Source organism: Xenia sp. Carnegie-2017, unplaced genomic scaffold, assembly GCF_021976095.1.
Source record: "Xenia sp. Carnegie-2017 unplaced genomic scaffold, XeniaSp_v1 HiC_scaffold_23, whole genome shotgun sequence".
NCBI lineage: Eukaryota > Metazoa > Cnidaria > Anthozoa > Malacalcyonacea > Xeniidae > Xenia > Xenia sp. Carnegie-2017.
The window spans coordinates 884,855-907,801 of NW_025813486.1; the positions used below are offsets into that span (position 1 = coordinate 884,855).

General features: G+C 31.7%; 3 protein-coding genes across 7 annotated transcripts in view; all 3 read left to right on the forward strand.

Moving 5' to 3' along the window:
- The first annotated feature begins 379 nt into the window (after positions 1-379).
- Positions 380-22,624, forward strand: LOC124447947 (golgin subfamily A member 6-like protein 6). Its single transcript, XM_046998942.1, has 14 exons — positions 380-482; positions 11,267-11,372; positions 11,711-11,785; positions 12,317-12,397; positions 12,486-12,511; positions 12,582-12,640; positions 12,868-12,922; positions 13,075-13,620; positions 14,480-14,551; positions 14,655-14,728; positions 16,465-16,541; positions 16,645-16,718; positions 17,704-18,585; positions 21,322-22,624. Exons 13-14 carry the CDS (start codon positions 17,728-17,730, stop codon positions 22,246-22,248), a joined length of 1,785 nt encoding a protein of 594 aa, XP_046854898.1. The 5' UTR covers positions 380-482; positions 11,267-11,372; positions 11,711-11,785; positions 12,317-12,397; positions 12,486-12,511; positions 12,582-12,640; positions 12,868-12,922; positions 13,075-13,620; positions 14,480-14,551; positions 14,655-14,728; positions 16,465-16,541; positions 16,645-16,718; positions 17,704-17,727; the 3' UTR covers positions 22,249-22,624.
- LOC124449494 (trichohyalin-like) lies at positions 2,489-8,576 on the forward strand. 5 transcript variants are annotated; one of them, XM_047000430.1, is made up of 3 exons: positions 5,888-6,040; positions 6,396-6,539; positions 7,860-8,576. In XM_047000430.1, exon 3 carries the CDS (start codon positions 7,884-7,886, stop codon positions 8,451-8,453), a length of 570 nt encoding a protein of 189 aa, XP_046856386.1. In that variant the 5' UTR covers positions 5,888-6,040; positions 6,396-6,539; positions 7,860-7,883; the 3' UTR covers positions 8,454-8,576. The 5 variants fall into 5 exon arrangements, with proteins under 5 accessions (XP_046856383.1, XP_046856387.1, XP_046856388.1 ...); XM_047000427.1 differs by lacking the exons at positions 5,888-6,040; positions 6,396-6,539 and adding an exon at positions 2,489-2,794; XM_047000431.1 differs by lacking the exons at positions 5,888-6,040; positions 6,396-6,539 and adding an exon at positions 2,803-3,162.
- Positions 22,619-22,947, forward strand: part of LOC124449477 (protein flightless-1 homolog) — a 60,706-nt gene continuing 60,377 nt past the window's right edge. The window contains exon 1 of the mRNA XM_047000397.1: positions 22,619-22,631. The gene's annotated coding sequence lies outside the window, so the exon portion shown is untranslated. The remainder of the gene's footprint in view (positions 22,632-22,947) is intronic.

The window sequence follows — 22,947 nt, forward strand, 5'->3', positions numbered from 1 at the left end:
TTCTTTCAAAACAGATTTCTGACGTGTGTATTTTGTTCATTCAACCGATAAATCTGCACGTTTGTGACTTGCATTGATTAATCTTTGAAATGGAAGAGCTTTTTCATTGCAGGCAATCGCATAAATTTGATTCTACTTGCGCTCATAATTTCACACGTATCATTTTTCTGTAATGTCATTGACATTAATTATGACGATGTAAATCCGCACAGATAGTATTTTGCCTGTCATTACGTCATTACCCTCAAATTGTTTAGAGATAAAAGATGGCTTCTTCCCCCCTCTGTATTCTAAGGTATTTATATGTAGCTAACATGAAGTAATGTTATATGTTTGTCCCGGGCTCAAGCCATTTACTTTATGAAGTAATGTATTGTTTCTTGACATTTAGCCGCCATTTTGTTATGAGAAAAGACAAAGAATACAGAATTTTGAAGACTGCTGAGGCGAATATTTGTGGGCGATAGATTGCACTTTTTTAGGTATGATATTTTTTTTGGTATTTGCCATTGTTATAAATAAATCTTCAGGATATTTGTTAATAAAAAAAGATGTATAGATTTAAATGGTTTAGTATAAAGCAAATTACGAAGAAGCAAGACATCTTGAGATTGCAAAATATGCATCAAAACAAGACGAGAAGTGAACTGTAAATTTTCGACTTTATTTCAAAGTCATCCTCAGACAGAATGATATTTAAAACCATACATACACATACAGGACTTCCAACTTTTTATTCAGAATTTCTTTTTCATTTTTTAACACAGAATTCTCTTTCTTCACTTGTGAATTTTCATTCTTCAACACAGAATTCTCTTTCTTCACCTGTGAAATTTCATTCTTTAATTTTATAATTATTGAATGCAGATTTTGATTTTCAGTTTTTTCAATACTATTCACAGCTTGTTGGGCCATCATTAAATTGAAAACAACAAGTCAACAAACAACAAGAAGATATTTATTCTGTAATGTTGTCTATATTCTCTAAAACACAAGTGACACGTAACAATTTACAACAGTATTGTCGGAAAGGTGGGTTATAAAGTTATAACTAATTCAAAATTTGTGACGTAACGCGTACTTTTATTGATTAAAATGGTTCATGATGTCAACTTTTCTCAAAATGATTTTGAGGTTTTTGTTGACTAAACACGCAATTGAAATGTAAATAAACTTGAAAAAGAGTCTACATTGTATAGTTGATCCTTTGTAGAATATGTTTCTGTACAATTTACTGCTATTTTCTTTTGAGTTAAAATGTTTTCGTACTTTCGTGAAAGCTCAATAGCAGTTAGGCATTTCTAAAGAGTTGATTAACGACAGTACTTTTAACTGTATTGAACTCATTAAACAATGTAACGAAAATTGCATAAGTTTGCTGAAACATTCATGAGATATATTTTTTTGCTTAAAAGGATAAATCATTCCCAGAACGAGTTGCAAACATGCCTAACCTAAGATGGTTGATGTTGGACAAGACGAAAATACAGGAGTTACCTGATGAAATATCTCGTCTAAAAAAACTTGTAAGAAATCTTTAAGAAACTTGAACAAACTTTGAAGTTGTTACATGGCCTGCATTTGTTATGACAGACTTGATATAAACTGTTGACAAGGTAGTTACACCCATCATAATAAATCTTGTCAATAGTCAATCTTCTTTGCAAGTTTTCTGTACCATCGAATCACGAAGGACTTTGATCCTGACCTAATAATTTGATTAAATATTATATAAACTTTGCAAGGAACATTTGAATTTTGCAGCATTTGTGAATTAACCTTCCACTTCTTTTCCTTGTAAACGAGACAAGAACTCCGCGCTACAAGTCAAATGCAGACAAACTTTGCTGCTCATCAGCAACAGAGATTTAGTTTATATGAATTGTGGATTGATCACATATTGACACTGTGACATATTCTTGAATTACGGAAATATTGAGTTAAATGATTTGTCATATTTATTAGCAATTTGATGTTTACTTTTTTTGATTCCTAGAAAAAAGTTTCATCTTACGACATGCGATTTTGCAAGAGCATATCATGATGCAGTAGCTAATTAAGAAATTGTGTAGCCAATATATGCATGTTTTTGTTTTTTTTTTGTCTGTACTGCCTGTTAACGTTTTGCAAATAATTTTGAAAAAAAATAAACTTGAAAACAGGATATTATCAATATTAGTATACTTTCAGCATTTATTTACAAACAATTTGCTTGACACAAATTTTCTTCTTCGTTTCATTCTTGGTCAAATATTTAGTTGACACTTTCTTGCTACCTTCACATGTTTTTTAGTGCATTATTCAAACTATCACTCAGCATAGAAAACTGATATGAACGGACAGTTCCCAATTGAGCTTCGCGTTTGTTGAAAGTCTATCTTCTCATAACAAAAAATATCATACTAATGTTCAAAGTTTGCTTTCTACAAAAATACAAGTCTTTACATTTTGCGTTCTTTTTTCAAGACTCTACACATCTCAGGAAAGTTCTCCTACTGATGGTGATGACGTAACATTACGTCACGCTCATTGAGCCCAAGTGAAATGTATATGTTAAGCAGACACATTGTGATGGACTTGGACAAACTTGCAAGTTTAATAAAGATTGATGACAATGAAAGGAATACCATTCGATATAACCACTTCTACAAAGATGATCACAAGAAGCTGAGAAAAATATTGTCGATTATCAACAAAAAAAGAACTTCTCGCGTGAAAATCTAGTAGAACGTTTGAAAGAGTTGGAAAAAATTGAATGTATAAGCCCGATATTGACTGGTACCCTGAGATATCTGTGAGAGCAATATGTTTCTTTTTGTGTTGAGTATTCCACTTAACTTTATTTTGCTGAATCACTTGTGTCTCTTAGTCAACATATTATTTAGACAAATGTCGTTGTATTTCTCAAATTTGTTAAATGGTAATTTTTTTATACCGTTGACAAATACTCGTCTCTCAATGAGAACACAATATATCCGACACATTACCATGTATTGGAATCACTAATTGAATATTGACCGTTTTACCTTGTTTAGAAGTATGTCACAAACAAGTATTTGTTGCATGAATATGTCATTGATATCTGCATTAAAAGTAGCTATGAACTTGTGGTCAAACCATGGAAACTTTTTTTCGCTTTTGGAGTCTGAGATAATGTAATAGGTAAAGGAGTTCTTCGAAAAGCTGGTCTTTCGATAAATTTTTAAATATGTATCTTTTAAACGTGTTTATTTTTCGTGTGGTAAAATACTTGGAATAGCTACTGAACATAAACATTAAACATTTGAATTTCTTTGCATGAGAACATTGTTTAGACAATGGCTCGGTGGAGATAACGGTATAAACACATTCTTAAAATATTTTTAAAGTTATGAATGAATGTAATTGGATTGACCTCAATCGTCTCTGTGCTTTGACTGAAATTGGACACCTGCATTGAGCACGTTTCATCGTAATTATTTTTATATACAGGATAAAATTACACTTTATATACACGTGTCAATCTTAGTATAAAGTTTGTTGTTTATGAAAGAATAAAACTAAAACACTACCGTATTAAGAGATGACACATAGTATAAATGATCTAAAAAGCAGACGGATATAATAATATTGAGAGATTATTAAAACAACACTTTCTTGAGAGGTGCTCATGCGAAATTTACAACACACGTCTTCTCAAAATTTAAAGTTGAAATCCTTTTTGTCGACAATTACAAAGCTGTTTCACATTTTTTCCTGTATATAAAAATAATTACGATGAAACGTATAAAAAGTATTTTAAGAATGTGTTTATACCGTTATCTCCACCGAGCCATTGTCTAAACAATGTTCTCATGCAAAGAAATTCAAATGTTTAATGTTTATGTTCAGTAGCTATTCCAAGTATTTTACCACACCTCATACATTTGCATTTGTAAAAGATCAAAAACCTTAAACTGATTCTTATGTACTGCGCCATGCGTTTGTAATCGTGAATATTTTACTGAGCAAAATCGTGAAGTGAATAATAACTCCTATTTAATAAGTAAATAATATACTTTGCTTTTAATCATTTCCAAAGCGTTGTAGAGTCATTCTGGATTTAATGATTGAGCGATTTCAGTTGCCTGTGTTATAATACAAGCCAAATTATTTCATGACAATTGTATAATATTTTTACTTACAAATAGAATCGTAAAAAATATCGAACCTCAATTTATGTTCGACAATTGTAACTTGGTCTGCTAAAGCCCGCCGCACACTGGTGAACTTGCCGCGTTTGATATTTGACTCATCTGTCACGAATGACAAATGTTGTTCAAAACTTCCGCGTACACTAGGAAATTCTGTCGATCGCACTTGTCACGAATAACAAGTACGCGCGGCAAGTTCACCAGTGTGCGGCGGGCTTAAGGATTAGCTTATGTGCTGGAAAAGTCTAAACGAACAGAAGCTTTACAGACTGATTTGATTCCATCGCTATATTTTTAAGGCGTACACGTCTTCCTTGATAAGATTGCTTTTAAAAATTAAAATCTGCATCTACGATATTGTTTGATATAGCACACTTAACAATGATAAAGTAAAGCAAAACAACTTTAACGAAACGTGAGTGAAAATTTTTTATCAAAATTCAATATATACATTGCTACTTCATCAGCGATCGAAAGATCCAGACAACTAATAGCACTTCAAATACGACAACTTTTGGTTTCATAAAAACGTTTTTTAAATTTTTAAACCGTCAACTGTACATTCAGGATTTTGTTGTTTTGTAACTATGGTTAGTTATAATAACTATTGAAACATAAAAAAGTTTGTCGAAAAATTAATCAAATTGACTAATTACGTGATTGAGAAAATTATTTGACAGTTACGATTGCCGCTTCAACTAGCTTAGCAAATATCAGTAGCAGCAGCTTTATGGCGTGTATCTGAAGTGGAGTTTGAAGATAGAATATTGTTGAGTGCAATGAATTGAGCGTAACAAAATGTCTACAAAATATCAGAATCGATTCCGACAGTTTGGTCAAATGGAAGGCGAATTTTCATTACAAGATGTAAAGAAAATTCACATGCCTTCAAGTTTGAATCAATGAATATTCTTTCAGTTCAAATAGAATTTGTTCCAAGCAATTGAATCCAAATTATCATTGTTATGGTGACGTTTAGTTGCCATGGAATTATGGAAACATTTGCTATAAAAGTTTCCAAACAACTTTCCAGTTCTTTAAAAAAGCTTCTAAACAAGACAGGTTTTTAGTAGCTGTAGGTTGAAAAATGCAGCAAACCATATCAAAGTTATTATACTTCATATAACTTTCTTTGAATTTTTTATGTTTTGTTTCTCTGTATCTTTCTTTAATGAGTATTATGATAGATTTGTATAAAGCTACAATCTAATGATCACAAACTTAAATTACAAGATCGGCCGATATCAAGGTATATGTTTTGTTCAAACAAGGAATGTCGTTCACTTCGAGGAGCAGATTGTTCGGGACAGGCCTAAATGAAATATTTGGCTTCTTGCAGGACAGAAAATTTCAAAAATAAATATTTTCTGCATTTGAAAATTTCACAAAATACCCCCAAAAACCCACGCGTTTTTACAAGCTTTGCTATTTCCTTATCCCGACTATACATTGTCTCATGTCTAATCAAATACATACAGCAAGATTTTTGTAGATATTTATTGTTACTATCTTCCTCTTGGACATGATTATAATTTTTCGAAATGATAACATCATCATTTACTTACAATAACCACACAATCAATTGTAATCTTCAAATTTTACATATTAAGCATAGATATACTGCGAAAACTATTCTTTATGGTGGTATATTCAAATGAAAAATGTTCAAATCTTTGATAAATTTTTATACAAGTGGGTGTTGCAAGAACAACACCACGCAGTAGGGATGTCTTAATAGCTTTAGCAATATATAAACGGCTATGTAAAACTCAGATCATTCAGAAGTATATGTTCGAGCACATCAAGGATCGATCAAGCCTCAAAAATATCCTGTCTAGTTGTGTAAAAGCTAAGGAATAAAATTCCAGGTAAACATTATGAGTACAAACAACTTACGTTCACAAAGTAAACCTAAATCATTCACTAATTTTGTGTCGTTCGACCTTTATATCGATTTTTATGTGTTTGAGTATGGCACGCCAAACATAACAAAAGTGTATCGAGAATTCCAACCACTAGTCGAGAATCATAAGTGACATATGAGAAAAACAAGCATGTGCTTTCAAGCAGGTCTTCCCTGCCGTCAAGCAGTACCAAGTCACGCATGAAGGTCCTGTTATCGATCGCTTTGACTTTAGGCTCCTTAGCTTTCCGCGACCAACATTTGAAGGACGTTGTCCTTGAAAATTGTGCCTCCGTACAAAATTTCTGTTATTTGGATAGGTTGAATTTTGCCTCCCGGTTGCAAGCCTGGAAGACGATGCTTGTGATGTTGAAGAAGAAGTTCTTCTTCCACTAAAAAGACGCCTGACCTCTCTTTCACCAGTTTCTTGGGGAGAAATGCGCGAAGAGAGTTCGTCCAGTCTTGTAAGAATATTTTCTACAATATTATTCGGAACGCCATTTTCTTCAGCCATTGTTTACTGAAGACCATGTTATGTTATATGGATGACACGAAGTATTTGTCATATACGTTTCGCAACCGCTGTCCAGTTTGCCAGTCAGACATCTAGACGTATGGTTGATTTTCTCAACACATGCTTGTTTTTCTCATATGTCACTTATGATTCTCGACTGGTGGTTGGAATTCTCGATACACTTTTGTTATGTTTGGCGTGCCATATTTGAGGGCAATATCATCGCTACTATGAAGGGGTCAACTTCCTGTCATCATTGTCAACTCAGCATTAGCCAACTGTAGTAGAAGATTAAGATACTAAGATTGATTACTCTTCATACTAAGATTACAAAATTTCTTTTGTCGTAAGACAATATAAACACCTTTTTTACAAGTTTGAAAATTTTACTATCCAATGGATAACGCTATCCAAGCTTCGTGCAACGGGCCCCACGTAAACAAAAACCTGAACTTGCATGAAACCAAATTTAACGTTTAAACATGTGTTTGTAGATAAGATTCTGCATTTTATTTTACTACCGTAATGACTAATGAATATTTTTGGCCGTGTTGGGAAGGATTGGCACTCGTTGAATTGCTGGCCTCAAATTTTGGCGGGAAGTAGCCATCCAATTATATTCCGTTCAGTGGTATCAATTCATCGATATAGAAAAAATATAGCTTTAGAAAGAAATACTGCAGCATCATGAAGTTCAAGATTAAACTTGTGTTTTAAACTTATGCACAAGTTTTTGAGCGTTTTTCTTAGGTTTTCCAAGATTTTTCACTCCTTTGAAGCGAAACTTGTGAACTTTTTAATTTAAATTACATAAGATGAAGTACGCGAATGTTTTTCATGTTAAGTTCTAAAATAGTCAAATTGCTATCGCAAAAATTAATTAAAGATTTAATAATGTGATTTATGATTTCAAGAGCAAGTAAAATTATTTAAAACAATTTTGGCAGCTTATGTTAGTCAGTGAAAACCGTGAAATTTGAGCGTATATTATGGTCAGAACAAATTCATCAAAAATACACATTATAATTTTCTGTTACTGTCACCATCTGTTCTTCTATAAGTTTCATGTAACCTTGTGAATGATTGAGCGTTGTCATGGTTACGGAAACTTTGTGCTTCGTTTTTATTTTCTGGTATTCTTCATTCAGAATGACGACATTGTTTAAAGAAATGAGGCTCAAAACTTTTTTCTAAATGATCAGTTCGGGTCTAGAATGTTGAATTCATACTTCAATACTTTTAACTTATTTTATTATCCTTGAATAATTAGATTGGTTGATATCTTATCTTGAAAATGAGCATCCAAGAATCTGTAGATGGTCGGTCAAGTTATTTGGAAGATAACATCATTGAATTGGAAAAAATGTTGAAAGAAGAAAGGAACGTGTCAGAAGAAAAGGAGAATATGTTGAAACGAGAAAACAAAAGATTAGAAGAAAAAGAAAGAGCCTTGGAAGAAAAAAAGAAACAATTGGATGAAAACAGGAAGCAATTGGATGAAAATAAGAAACAATTGGATGGAAGAGAGAAACGAGTGGTTGAAAAAGAGAAACGAATGAATGAAAGAGAGAAACGAATGGATGAAAGGGAAAAACGAATGGATAAAAGGGAGAAACGAATAGATGAAAGAGAGAAACGATTTGATGAAAGAGAGAAACGATTTGATGAAAGAGAGAAACGATTTGATGAAAGAGAAAACGAATGGATGAAAGAGAGAAACGATTTGATGAAAGAGAAAAACGAATGGATGAAAAAGAGAAACGAACAGATGAAAAAAAGAAACAAATGGATGAAAACGACAAACGAATGGATGATAGAGAGAAACAAATGGATGAAAAAGAGAAACAATCCGATGAAAAAGTAAAACGATTGAATGAAGAGGTTAAGCAACTAAACAAAAAACTAAATGAATCGAAAGGAAAGGATAAGACAAAAGGCAACATTCTGGAAAAACCTAACAATGTATTCAAAGGAAAAGAAAATGAATTAGAAGAAAAGGACAGCAGGTTGGAAGAACAAAACCACGGACTGGAAGCAAAAGAAAACAGCTTTGAAGAAAAAACGAAAATTTTGAAAGAAAGGGATAAAACATTGAAAAAAAAGGAGAAAGTATGAAAGAGTTAAAATTCAGAATTCTCTTTGTTTTGTCATATAATTTTCAAATTTTGCACAATATTTTTATGGGAGTAAATAATTAATAAGTAGTATTTGTGATTGTCAAATACAACAATAATGCATAGATATAAAACAAAGAATGGTTTAATGAACAATGTACAATACGATAATAGTAATCAGCACTGAACAGAAATATTAGATCAAGCACAAGTATCATTTCAACTATCTTCCTATGTTGATAAAACATTTAATAATGATAATTTTTTAAAACACTTTCACATAAGAAAAATGACAACATTTTGAAAAAACCAAACAATGTATTCAAAGAAAAAGATAATGTTGTAACCTAACGGAGATTATATGTATTTTCGTTCTTTAATCAAACATTTAAGTCTATTGTCATGTATTTACAGGAGTCAATTTTAAAGTTTCCTGTATAACTGCGGAGTAAATAGAAATTTAATGCAGGTGATGATTGCTATTAATGTCAATTTGGAATTTTACGACCATGAAGTGACAATCTGTGAAATTGTTTTATTTAATAACACATATTACATGTTGTCTTGTAAGAACAAGTCAGTCAATACCATAGCATTGTGAGTGGAAATAGGTACGCATTGCGTACATAGGTAGCATGTTAATTTTATCGTCACTTAATGAAGTAGGTTAATTGAAGGTTATTGAAATAATATGCATTTAATATTATTTAAACCAAACTTGTTTGTGATTTCAATATTGTGTTTTCGTGCTAACAATTTAGGGAAATGAACCAGTAACTTTCAAATCCTTTCTGTCCATGATTAGATTGCCTGTCACGTCGTTACAAGTGAAGTTTTTAGCATTTCTCACAAATAAGCACATCATTTTCAATAAAAAGTTTTTTTAATAAATACTATATCGCCAAAAACTTCTTTCAAAACAGATTTCTGACGTGTGTATGTTTTTTATTGAACAGATAAATCTGCACGTTCGTGACTTGCTTTGATTAATCTTTGAAATGGAAGAGCTTTTTCATTGCAGGCAATCGCATAAATTTGATTCTGTTTGCCCTCATAATGTCACACGTATCATTTTTCTGTAATGTCATTGACATTAATTTTGACGATGTAAATCTGCACAGATAGTATTTTGCCTGTCATTATGTCATTACCCTCTAATCCTTTAGAGCAGGGGTCTCCAAACTACGGCCCGCGGGCCAGATGCGGCCCGTTGGGCCTCTCAATCCGGCCCGCAGAGGCACTTCAGAAAAAATAATAATATTATTAAACAAAATAAATTTTGTGCAGAAAGTTCACGTTATGTCGCAAGCCAACTAGCAAGAGTGGCTTACGTCAATTTTTCTCCCAACTTCCTACTTCCGTTTCAAGCACATTGCGAAATTTAAAAAGCTGAAGGATAACGTGGAAATTTTTTTTTATTCTTCGGCCCTCAACATGCTGGATGAAAGTTCATGTGGCCCTCTGGCTGTAAAGTTTGGAGACCCCTGCTTTAGAGATAAAAGATTCGTCCTTCCCCTCTGTTTTCTAAGGTATTTATATGTAGCTAACATGAAGTAATGTATTGTTTCTTGACATTTAGCCGCCATTTTGTTATGTAAAAAGTTAAAGAATACAGAATTTTGAAGACTGCTGAGGCGAATTTTTGTTGGCGATAGATTGCACTTTTTAAGGTATGATTTTTTTTTGGAATTTGTCATTGTTATAGTTAAATCTTCAGGGTCTTTGTTAATAAAAAAAGATGTATAGATTTAAATGGTTTAGTATAAAGCAAATTCCGAAGAAGCAAGACATCTTGAGATTGCAAAATATGCATCAAAACAAGACGAGAAGTGAACTGTAAATTTTCGACTTTATTTCAAAGTCATCCTCAGACAGAATGATGTTTAAAACCATACATACACGTACAGGTCTTCCAACTTTTTATTCAGAATTTCTTTTTCATTTTTTAACACAGAATTCTCTTTCTTCACCAGTGAAATTTCATTCTTTAATTTTATAATTATTGAATGCAGATTTTGATTTTCAGTTTTTTCAATACTATTCACAGCTTGTTGGGCCATCATTAAATTGAAAACAACAAGTCAACAAACAACAAGAAGATATTTATTCTGTAATGTTGTCTATATTCTCTAAAACACAAGTGACATGTAACAATTTACATCAGTATTGTCGGAAAGGTGGGATTATAAAGTTATAATTAATTCAAAATTTGTGACGTAACGCGTACTTTTATTGATTAAAATGGTTCATGATGTCGACTTTTCTCAAAATGATTTTGAGGTTTGTGTAGACTAAGAACGCAATTGAAATGTAAATAAACTTGAAAAAGAGTCTACATTGTATAGTTGATCCTTTGTAGAATATTTTCCTGTACAATTTACTGCTATTTTCTTTTGAGTTAAAATGTTTTCGTACTTTCATGAAAGCTCAATAGCAGTTAGGCATTTCTAAAGAATTGATTAACGACAGTACTTTTAACTGTATTGAACTCATTAAACAATGTAACGAAAATGGCATAAGTTTGCTGAAACATTCATGAGATATATATTTTTTTGCTTAAAAGGACAAATCATTCCCAGAACGAGTTGCAAACATGCCTAACTTGAGATGGATGATGTTGTACAAGACGAAAATACAGGAATTACCTGATGAAATATCTAAAAAAACTTGTAAGAAACCTTTAACAAACTTTAACAAACTTTGAGGTTATTATATGACCTGCATTTGTTATGACAGCCCTGATATAAGCTGGTTGACAAGGAAGTTACACCTATTATTTGGTCAATACTGACTGTACATAATTGTAAAGTAGTGAATGTTAGTACTGAGTCTACTAAAGCTCAGTCAATATGGCATAACATTGGTTTGATATTTTATTGACCACTCACGGCTGCCTAAAAAGCTTACATTATTTTCATTCTTAAAGAACATGTTAAGTAGACTTCAAAATAATGTCTGCAATAAATGTGACAATACAACATATATTTGCTTTCTCTATTTTATGAAGGAGCATTTGTCTGTGAGGAAGAACCAGTTGGACAGCCTTTATAATAGAGATTTAACAGCTTTGAGCAATCTTAAAGTATGTATTATGTATTTTATGGCAAAATTTTTGCAAACTAAATTCAAACATTGTGTTTGTACTAGTTATTTGTAAATATAAAATTTAGTAATAGAGATGATTTATTTATCTCTATTTAGTAATAGAAATTTAGTAATAGAAATTTAGTAATAGAAATTTAGTAATAGAGATTGTTGATGGAGTCCGCAAACGAGGTAGACCGAGAAAGAGATGGATGGATGCTGTGAACAGTGATATGAAGGCGATGGGTATAACGAGAGATATGGCGAGAGATAGAGATGTGTGGCGTGGAAAAATTCATGGACAGGTCAACCCCCCTGGCGGGGATTAATACTGGCCGGTATATAAATGTTGTTTGTTTGTTTGTATGATTTATTTAACAAGAACCATGCATAAAAATGCACATATGACAATTTATTTGAACATTGGTCATATATTCCCTAACACTATAACAAATTGTAGGGTCTTGTTTTGCCATTAATAGTATTTTGTACATTTTGTCAATACTAAAGTCAAAAATCCTTAACACAGGTGATTAATGCTGGGAAGAATCAACTAAAAAATTCTGGTATTCCCAATGGCGTGTTCAGCTTGGAAGAACTACTGACTGTGGTAAGGTGTTTGAATAAATTTGACTTTCTAAATTAATGATGTATTTACTGATAAAGTACTGAGAAATAATTTTTTTTGTCCATGAAAGATTTCAGTCATAACCAGTTATAAGAGGTGATAAAATCTTAATGTTTTACTAAAAAACTTTTATGTTTTTACTTAAGTGATATATTTTTATATGTAGGCACCTGAAGAACTGGAAAATGCACACTCTCTCTGTGTTTTATCACTGGCCAATAACAGGTGAGATCTGAGGCTTTTACTTTATGTAAATAAAAACTTCAATTCAATAGAGAAAGTGAGCTATAGTCGTGTGCTGAGAGACAATGTTGCTCTTGTTTTACATTCTCCTGTTTTGATTCATTTAGGATTGAAAATATACCTAATCAGTTGCATGATTTTATCATTTTGTCATTTTAGAATCGTTATCTGTGTACTAAAGATGGTTAATTTTATTATCTTGTATTTAGTTATTCATCAACTGCACAGATTTAATGTATTTGGATCTCAGTGACAACCAACTTGGTTTGTATCTTTATTTTATTGAACTTCATAATCTTGGTTCAAGTTAAATTCTTTTAAAGACAAAATGAATAGTTGTTTTTTTGTCGTTTGATTATCGTGTTGACGTGTTCATTTTTCATACACTAAAGATTTCAGTATTTAAAATTTTCCAGATTCTCTACCACCTCAACTACGAAGATTGGTGAACCTCCAAGTCTTGGTAAGTGGCTCTATTTTACTTTGAAAGAAATCCTAAACCTGTTTGTTTTGTACCTGTAATCAACAATACTCATTTCAAATAAAGGCAAAAGAAAATCTTACATCCTGCATAAAGAATAAAATGAATCACATGTGAGACTCACCATCTCTAAAAAGAAGATTTTATCCAAATGATGGAGACAATGGATGATACGTATGAACCAAAAACTAGCAAAATGCTTTTCATTATTTTTTTAAATAAACTAATGTCTGAGTTTTCAAGCTCAAAAAGTTACCCACGGTATGTTCTAACGACGCGTGGGACCTTAATTCTTGTGTTTTTAAAGGCCTCCTTTACTGTTTTTGAAGCGTTTTCACGTTTTCCCAATTTTATATTTACAACTGACTTATAGAACGTAAAGTCTGGTAGAATGTTTGAAAGAGTTGGAAAAAATTGAAGTATAAGCCCGATATTGACTGGTACCTGGAGATATCTGTGAGAGCAATATGTTTCTTTTTGTGTTGAGTATTCCACTTAACTTCATTTTGCTGAATCACTTGTGTCTCTTAGTCAACATATTATTTAGATAAATGTCGTTGTCATTTCTCAAATTTGTTAAATGGTAATTTTTTTATACCGTTGACAATGACTCATCACTGAGAACACAATATGTACGACACGATTACCATGTATTGGAATCACTGATTGCAATATTGACCGTTCTACCATGTTTAGAAGTAGGTCACAAACAAGTATTTGTTGCATGAATATGTCATTGATATCTGCATTGAAAGTAGCTATGAACTTGTGGTCAAACCATGGAAACTTTTTTCCGCTTTTGGAGTCGGAAATAATGTAATAGGTAGCGGAATTCTTTGAAAAGCTGGTCTTTCGATAAATTTTTAAATATGTATTTTTTAAACGTGTTTATTTTTGGAAAATCTGCTTTCTTTAATTGGCAAGATTTAACTTTGGTAGTTTTGCCAATAAGGATAAATCATATCACTCAACTAGCTACCGCACACTTTGCTTAAAATATTAATGCTTTATAGTATATGCTGCATTATGCATATTAATAATCGAATAAGTCAAATGAAAACAGAATGGGTTATTTGTAAAATGTTAGATGAAGTTCGAAGTTTGCATCAAATTTGTTTCAGCTTTGCCACGCTCTGCCAAACTTAGCCATTTACGCTAGAACAAAACCACTTGTAATAAATAACACTATCAATTAAAATTCACTTATAAAAACGACTTAAGTTTAAGTGCATTCTTTATTGTTTGTTTGTATTAACTCACTATTAATTTATTTTTATTATTGTATATTATTCAAATGTAATATTCAAAATATAATTATCTATGTCTTGTGACGGTCATAGGACAAAGTACATTGACTGATTGACATCACCTTCAAGTGCGTCGACTTGAAAGAATACGTTAATTTAGAAAAGGTTTGTCATTTAGTACGTTTTGTTTATTTTTATATTAAATCAAGTCACTTACATCATGTTTGTCACTCAAATGTACTTATCATCTTTTATATTTCTCTTACAGTTTCCTAAAGCGGAGTTGTACATTTGGTCACGAGTTTATCGGTATCTCTAAGTGGTTTACATTGCATTAAAAAGGTGATGATTGATTATGTCTATTTATTTAAAGGCTTGTTCCGTTATTTTACGACTGTAAAATTTACATTTTGCACTTTCGAAATTATAAACATGAATTCTGAATTGTTCGTTATGTTTTGTATTATGATGCATGTTTCGCACTTATTCAAATACATTAATAAGAAAGTCAATATAAATTTTCTATTTCTTTTAATTAATAACCTGGATTAAGGCAAATTTGCGTTTAAATTGATGGACGTCAGGGAAAATTTCTGAAAATTACTCAAATCAGCGAGGAAAGTTCAAACACCTTGGTTGTGGCGAATATTGATGTTTAAATGCTACACTGACATTGAACTTTGTATTGTTGTAATAATTTTCCCCTCTTATTGTAATGAGGGAAGTTCGAAGACAAAGAATTCTTTATATTTTTTTCAGTCATTCTAGTGCACTTTTTTAGTACATTAGGGGGTGTTTACATGAATCCGGAAGGACTATCGATCCGGAATGAACTCATTCCATTTCAAAAGAAATCCTACTGCATGTTTACATGAATCTGGAATGAGTCACAACTCGATCCGGATGGAGCTCATTCCTATTTTCATTCCGGATCGAAATTTAGTTTTAATCTCATGTAAGCACGAATTGAGTTTCATTCTGGAATGAGATTGTGATTCAGGGAAATTGAAGCTCGTGAGCAAATAAAGCGGCTAAATGGGCTAAAATAAGTGCGAAGAAAAACAACAATTAGTTTCATGCAAGTGTTAAGCTGTATTAACGCAGGAGCAACAGAAAAAAAGGGTTGCTATAATGTTTATGTTCGCCATCTTCAAATTTCAAAATTCCCGCGAAATGTCAATCCTTGTGTTGATTTCCCATGTAAACACGGATTGACATCACGTTTTGATCGGGATTGAAAGTCATTCCGGATTCATGTAAACACCCGCTAAAAATTGTCAATGCTAATTATACGGTACACGCGTCTCAACTAAATGTTTAACTGGAAAGTGGAGGCTACTTTCAGAGCCGGTTGCACGAAACCTGGATAGCGTTATCCATTGGATAGCAATTTTTTTAAACGGCTAGAGAACTTCTTAAAAAGGAAAAATATAACGTTTGAACTGAGCAATCACTGAAATAAAATAATGCTTCTAAAATTACAAAATTTCTTTTGTCGTATGACAATATAAAAACCTTTTTCACAAGTTTGAAAATTTTACTATCCAATGGATAATGTTATCCAAGCTTCGTGCAACGGGCCCCAGGTAAACAAAAACCTGAACTTGCATGAAACCAAATTTTACGTTTAAACGTGTGTCTGTAGATAAGATTCTGCATTTTATTTTACTACCGTAATGACTAATGAATATTTTTGGCCGTGTTGGGAAGGATTGGGACTCGTTGAATTGCTGGCCTCAAATTTTGGCGGGAAGTAGCCATCCAATTATAATTCGTTCAGTGGTATCAATTCATCGATATAGAAAAAATACAGCTTTAGAAAGAAATACTGCTGCATCATGAAGTTCAAGATTAAACTTGTGTTTTAAACTTATGCAGAAGTTTTTGAGCGTTTTTCTTAGGTTTTCCAAGATTTTTCACTCCTTTAAAACAAAACTTGTGAACTTTTTAAATAAATTACATAATCACATTCTTTATTGTTTGTTTTTATTAACTCACTATTAATTTATTTTTATTATTGTATATTATTCAAATGTAATATTCAAAATATAATTATCTATGTCTTGTGACGGTCACAGGACAAAGTACATTGACTGATTGACATCAGCAAGTCTTCAAGTGCGTCGACTTGAAAGAAAACGTTAATTTAGAAAAGGTTCGTCATTTAGTACTTTTTGTTTATTTTTATATTAAATCAAGTCACTTACATCATGTTTGTCTCTCAAATGTACTTATCATCTTTTATATTTCTGTTACAGTTCCCTAAAGCGGAGTTGTACATTTAGTCACGAGTTTATCGGTATCTCTAATTGGTTTACATTACACTAAAAAGGTGATGATTCATTATGTGTATTTATTTAAAGGCTTGTTCCGTTATTTTACGACTGTAAAATTTACATTTTGCACTTTGGAAATTATTGGCATCAATTCTGAATTGTTCCTTATGTTTTGTATTATGATGCATGTTTCGCACTTATTCAAGTACATTAATAAGAAAGTCAATATAAATTTTTTATTTCTTTTAATTAATAAGCTGGATTAAGGCAAATTTGTGTTTAATCAGCGAGGAAAGTTCAAAAACCTTGGTTGTGGCGAATATTGATGGCTATTGTTGTTTAAATGCTACACTGACACTGAACTTTGTACTATTCTAATAATTTTCCCCTCTTATTCTAATGAGAGAAGTTCGAATACAAAGAATTCTTTATATATTTTTTCAGTCATTCCGGGGAATTTCTATTGAACTTTTTTAGTACATTAGAATTGTCAAAGCGAATTATACGGTACACGCATCTCAACTAATTGTTTAACTGGAAAGTGAAGGCTACTTTCAGGGCCGGTTGCACGAAGCCTGGATAGCGTTATCCATTGGATAGCAATTTTTTTAAACGGTTAGAGAACTTCTTAAAAAGGAAAAATATAAGGTTTGAACTGAGCAATCACTGAAATAAAATATTGCTTCTAAGATTACAAAATTTCTTTTGCCGTAAGACAATATAAACACCATTTTTACAAGTTTGAAAATTTTACTATCCAATGGATAATGCTATCCAAGCTTCAGGCAACGAGCCCCAGGTAAACAAAGACCTGAACTTCCATGAAACCAAATTTTACGTTTAAACATGTGTCTGTAGATAAGATTGTGCATTTTATTTTACTACCGTAATGACTAATGAATTATTTTGGCCGTGTTGGGAAGGATTGGGAGTCGTTGAATTGCTGGCCTCAAATTTTGGCGGGAAGTAGCCATCCAATTATATTCCGTTGAATTCCTACTTCAATACTTTTAACTTATTTTATTTTTCTTTAATAATTAGATTGGTTGATATCTTATCTTGAAAATGAGCATCCAAGAATCTGTAGATGGTCGGTCAAGTTATTTGGAAGATAACATCATTGAATTGGAAAAAATGTTGAAAGAAGAAAGGAACGTGTCAGAAGAAAAGGATAATATGTTGAAACGGAAAAACAAAAGATTAGAAGAAAAAGAAAGAGCCTTGGAAGAGAAAAAGAAACAATTGGAAGAAAAAAGGAAACAATTGGATGAAAACAGGAAAAAATTGGATGAAAACAGAAAACAATTGGATGAAAACAGGAAGCAATTGGATGAAAATAAGAAACAATTGGATGGAAGAGAGAAACGAGTGGTTGAAAAAGAGGAACGAATGAATGAAAGAGAGAAACGATCGGATGAAAGGGAAAAACGAATGGATGAAAGGGAAAAACGAATAGATGAAAGAGAGAAGCGATTTGATGAAAGAGAGAAACGATTTGATGAAAGAGTGAAACGATTTAATGAAAGAGAGGAACAATTTGATAAAAGAGAAAAACGAATGGATGAAAAAGAGAAACGAATAGATGAAAAAAAGAAACAAATTGATGAAAAAGACAAACGAATGGATTATAGAGAGAAACAAATGGATGAAAAAGAGAAACAATCCGATGAAAAAGTAAAACGATTGAATGAAGAGGTTAAGCAACTAAACAAAAAACTAAATGAATCGAAAGGAAAGGATAAGACAAAAGGCAACATTCTGGAAAAGCCAAACAATGTATTCAAAGGAAAAGAAAATGGATTAGAAGAAAAGGACAGCAGGTTGGAAGAACAGAACCACGGACTGGAAGCAAAAGAGAACAGCTTTGAAGAAAAAACAAAAATTTTGAAAGAAAGGGATAAAACATTGAAAAAAAAAGAGAAAGTATGAAAGACTTAAAATTCAGAATTCTCTTTGTTTTGTGAAACAATTTTCAAATTTTGCACAGTTTTTTTATAAGAGTAAATAATTAATAAGTAGTATTTGTGATGGTCAAATGCAACAATAATGCATAGATATAAAACAAAGAATGGCTTAATGAACAATGTACAATACGATAATAGTAATCACCACTAAACAGAAATATTAGATCAAGCACAAGTATCATTTCAACTATCTTCCTATGTTGATAAAATGTTTAATAATAATTTTTTAAAACACTTTTACATTAGAAAAGTGAATGTTGTAACCTAACGGAGATTATATGTATTTTCGTTCTTTAATACCAAAGCAATGTGAGTGGAAATAGGTACGCATTACATGGGTAGCATGTTAATTATATCGTCACTTAATGAAGTAGGTTAATTGAAGGTTATTGAAATAATATGCATTTGATATTACTTAAATCAAACTTGTTTGTGATTTCAATAATGTGTTTTCGTGCTAACTATTTAGGGAAATGACCCAGTAACTGTCAAACCCTTTCTGTCCATGATTAGATTGCTTGTCACGTCGTTACAAGAGAAGTTTTTAAGATTTCTCACAAATAAACACATCATTTTCAATAAAAATTCTTTTTAATAAATACTATATCGCCAACAACTTTTCTTTCAAAACAGATTTCTGATGTGTGTATGTTCTTCATTCAACCGATATATCTGCACGTTCGTGACTTGCATTGATTTAATCTTTGAAATAGCTTTTTCATTGCAGGCAATCGCATAAATTTGATTCTACTTGCGCTCATAATTTCACACCTTTCATTTTTCTGTAATGTCATTGACATTAATTTTGACGATGTAAATCCGCACAGATAGTACTTTGCCTGTCATTACGTCATAACCCTCTAATTCTTTAGAGATAAAAGATTCCTCCTTCCCCCCCCCCTCTGTTTTCTAACGTCTTTATATGTAGCTAACATGAAGTAATGTAATGTTTGTTGACATGTAGCCGCCATTTTGTTATGAGAAAAGACAAAGAATACAAAATTTTTAAAACTGCTAAGGCGAATTTTTGTGGGTGATAGATTGCACTTTTTTAGGTATGATATTTTTTTTGGTTTTGTCATTGTTATACTTAAATCTTCAGGATATTTGTTAATAAAAAAAGATGTATAGATTTAAATGGTTCAGCATAAAGCAAATTCCGAAGAAGCAAGACATCTTGAGATTGCAAAATATGCATCAAAACAAGACGAGAAGTGAACTGTAAATTTTCGACTTTATTTCAAAGTCATCCTCAGACAGAATTATATTTAAAACCATACATACACATATATATTTACAACGCATGAAATAAGTAAACGGAAGTATACTTATTGGGTCGGCAGTTTCAATTCATCCTTTTGAAATACTACACCTCTTCCAACTCTGCCTTTGTAAATATCACACTATTAATTTCTATTGCGTTTTGAATAGATATGTGTATGTATGGTTTTAAATATCATTCTGTCTGAGGATGACTTTGAAATAAAGTCGAAAATTTACAGTTTACTTCTCGTCTTGTTTTGATGCATATTTTGCAATCTGAAGATGTCTTGCTACTTCGGAATTTGTTTTATACTATATTTCTTTAAATTGTCGGCTGGTCATGGTTCTTTAAATGGGTTTGTTTATAGTTTTCTAATCAGTGAACGGCAACATTGTTTTGTTTTATTTCGTTCAAAATATTTTTGTTGCCAATTGGCAACTTTGTCCAGTAAGGTTCAAGAATCCAATATGATTTGATTGAGTGCAATGTTTCTAAAGTGTGCTTCATAAAGTTATTATTTTGTTTTCTTGTATTCAAAATTTGAGTAATTTTTGAACACAAACATATGACATGATATGATTAGTAAATTTATTTTACATCTTGTAAAAATGGAATTCAATTTTTGTAAATGGTTTTTCATTTAAGCTATGGAATTTAATCAAAGACAGCAAAGGACTCAGTGTGGCACAGAGAAAGTGCTTGAATTTGAATAAGTTTTGCACCCAGGCTCAAACTCATAATTATCAGAGAGGTAGAAGATGAATTCAAATGATTATGATACTGTTATAGGTGATAGCTAGATACTGCTGTAAATAACAAGCCTAATGTGGCAGCCTTTGATGACGATAATGATGATGCTTTTGAAGATGAATGCAAAGCCCCTCCATCAAATTCAAAAATTAATACAAATGGGAGGGAAAAGGAGCAAGAATTTATAAAAGCTCCATTTTTCACATTGACTGATAATTCTGAGGAATTAACACCAGTGTCATGATGGTTTTGCCACTTAGCTAGCATTTGTGTGATATATAGGCATTGTCATGTTAAGTAAACTGTTTGATGGGTTATAAATTCTGACATCATCAATACAGGATTAATTTATTGTTTGATTAAACATTTTAGATAAATGAAAACGTGCTAATAAGATAATATGGTAATCTTATTGTTTGAAGCACAAAATAACCAGGCTATTTATACAATTTTAATTTTCTAAAGGTTGTAGCTATGGAGTAGTAAAATATAAGGAACTATTCAATCATTAAATAATATTGTGTTCAAAAAGATTTCAACATGTATATTCAAGTTTTCAACGTCAAATTATCTGGATTAAACAGTTTCTGGCTTAAATCTCAATTACAAAGTTTAAACGTAAATATTTAAAGGAGTTATTTTGCTTAAATAATTAGATCAGGTCACATTTGATGTCTTATCTTGAAAATGAGCACTCAAGAATCTAATGATGGTCAGTCAAAATACTTGGAAGATAGGGTTGTTGAATTGGAGATAATAGTGGAAGAACAAAAGAACTTGTTGGTAGAAAAGGAGAATAGATTGGAAGAAAAAGACAAACGTTTGGAAGGAAAAAACAAACAAGTTGAAGAAAAAAACAAACAATTGGAAGAAAAAGACAAACAATTGGAAGAAAAAGACCAAAAATTGGAAGAAAAAGACAAACAATTAGAAGAAAAAGACAAGCGACTAAAAGAAAAGGATGATTTTATCATAAAATTATTGCGCGAACTGTGCGATACGCGAAAAGTCATGAAATACAGGGCTTGCAATTCTGACTGTGTGACAGCTTGCCTGGTGTGGATTTATGATGAAGTCGAAGGCTTCGTTCCGTGCAGTTTTCATCTACTGGAAAATATCAGAGCAAAACACAAGAAAATTTCCAGCAACAGTGCGCATGCTCCGCGCACTGATCTATTAAAATGGCTTTATGAGCTAAAAATAGTCCATTTGTGTAAAGCTTTTAACTATTCTAAAAATAGTGTTGATGATGTTTGGAACACGATTATGAACATAAAGTTTGATGAGGACAAGAAAAATTACATGCTACTATTGGGAAGGATTTTCGAAGTTTATCCTGCACTAGAAGGTCATTGTGTAGCATCCAATTTAAAGACCAAGTCTGGTGGCAAAATTCAGATATGTGATCCTCAAAAAAGTTCTGTTCCAAGAACAATGGATCTTGAACAATTTAAACACTATGTTGAAAACGACAAAGGAATTTTCTTGGGTCTTATTGATTTTGAAAAATTGCTTGAGATTGAAGATAAAGAAGGATGTAGCGAAACTAGCAATTTTACGTTGGACCTTTCTAAACTATTGCGAGATGCTCATATAAAAGAAATGTGAATTTGTTTCCAGGATTTAGATGGATTGTAAAACGTTTATATGCTTTTGATATTCGAATTGTGTAGTCTGATATTGTATGGAATGCCTCAACCAATGCAAAAGCAGCACTTAATTACGATTAATAATTTAAGATTTTAATAATTCATTAATTGATATTGAACGAGCTTGTTGTGTATAAGAACATTCATAGTCAATAATTGATGAATTCTCATTGATGAAAATAGTTTACCTAACCTGTACTACATTGGACAACAACAAGAACATCAGCTTATACTAGTAGAAATGGAAAACATTTATTTTCATTATTGTAACAGATTATAAATTTACGTCTGTAACGCGCACCTGTATTTATTAATAAAAATGGTTCTCAAAATGATTTTGTGGTTTGTGTTTAAGTGTTTATGCAGTGAAATTTTTTTATACTTTTTTATAACCTTAATGAAATATTCAGATGTTTGCAACCAATAAATATATTTATGTTCATTTTACGTTGAGTGGAAATTGACTCATTTCAACTCCAAAAGTTGTCCTCTTGTGCGAATTTTGTTGACCGCCATGTTTTCTTATTTGACGTCATAAGTAGTACGGAAGTCGCCAAACTAACAGTAATTTCTATTGAATGTTTTATGAATGTTTTATAAATATATATGTTTATGAATGTTTATAGATCATATCTTCATTTAATTAAGTAATTTCTAT

What these genes read in the sequence shown, in the direction of transcription:
- LOC124449494 (XM_047000427.1), top strand. Translation starts at nt 7,884, where the DNA reads ATGAGCATCCAAGAATCTGTAGATGGTCGGTCAAGTTATTTGGAAGAT.
- LOC124447947 (XM_046998942.1), top strand. Translation starts at nt 17,728, where the DNA reads ATGAGCATCCAAGAATCTGTAGATGGTCGGTCAAGTTATTTGGAAGAT. An exon ending in CATTGAAAAAAAAAGAGAAA is followed by an intron (nt 18,586 to 21,321) that starts GTATGAAAGACT and finishes TGATGTCTTATC; the next exon opens with TTGAAAATGAGCACTCAAGA.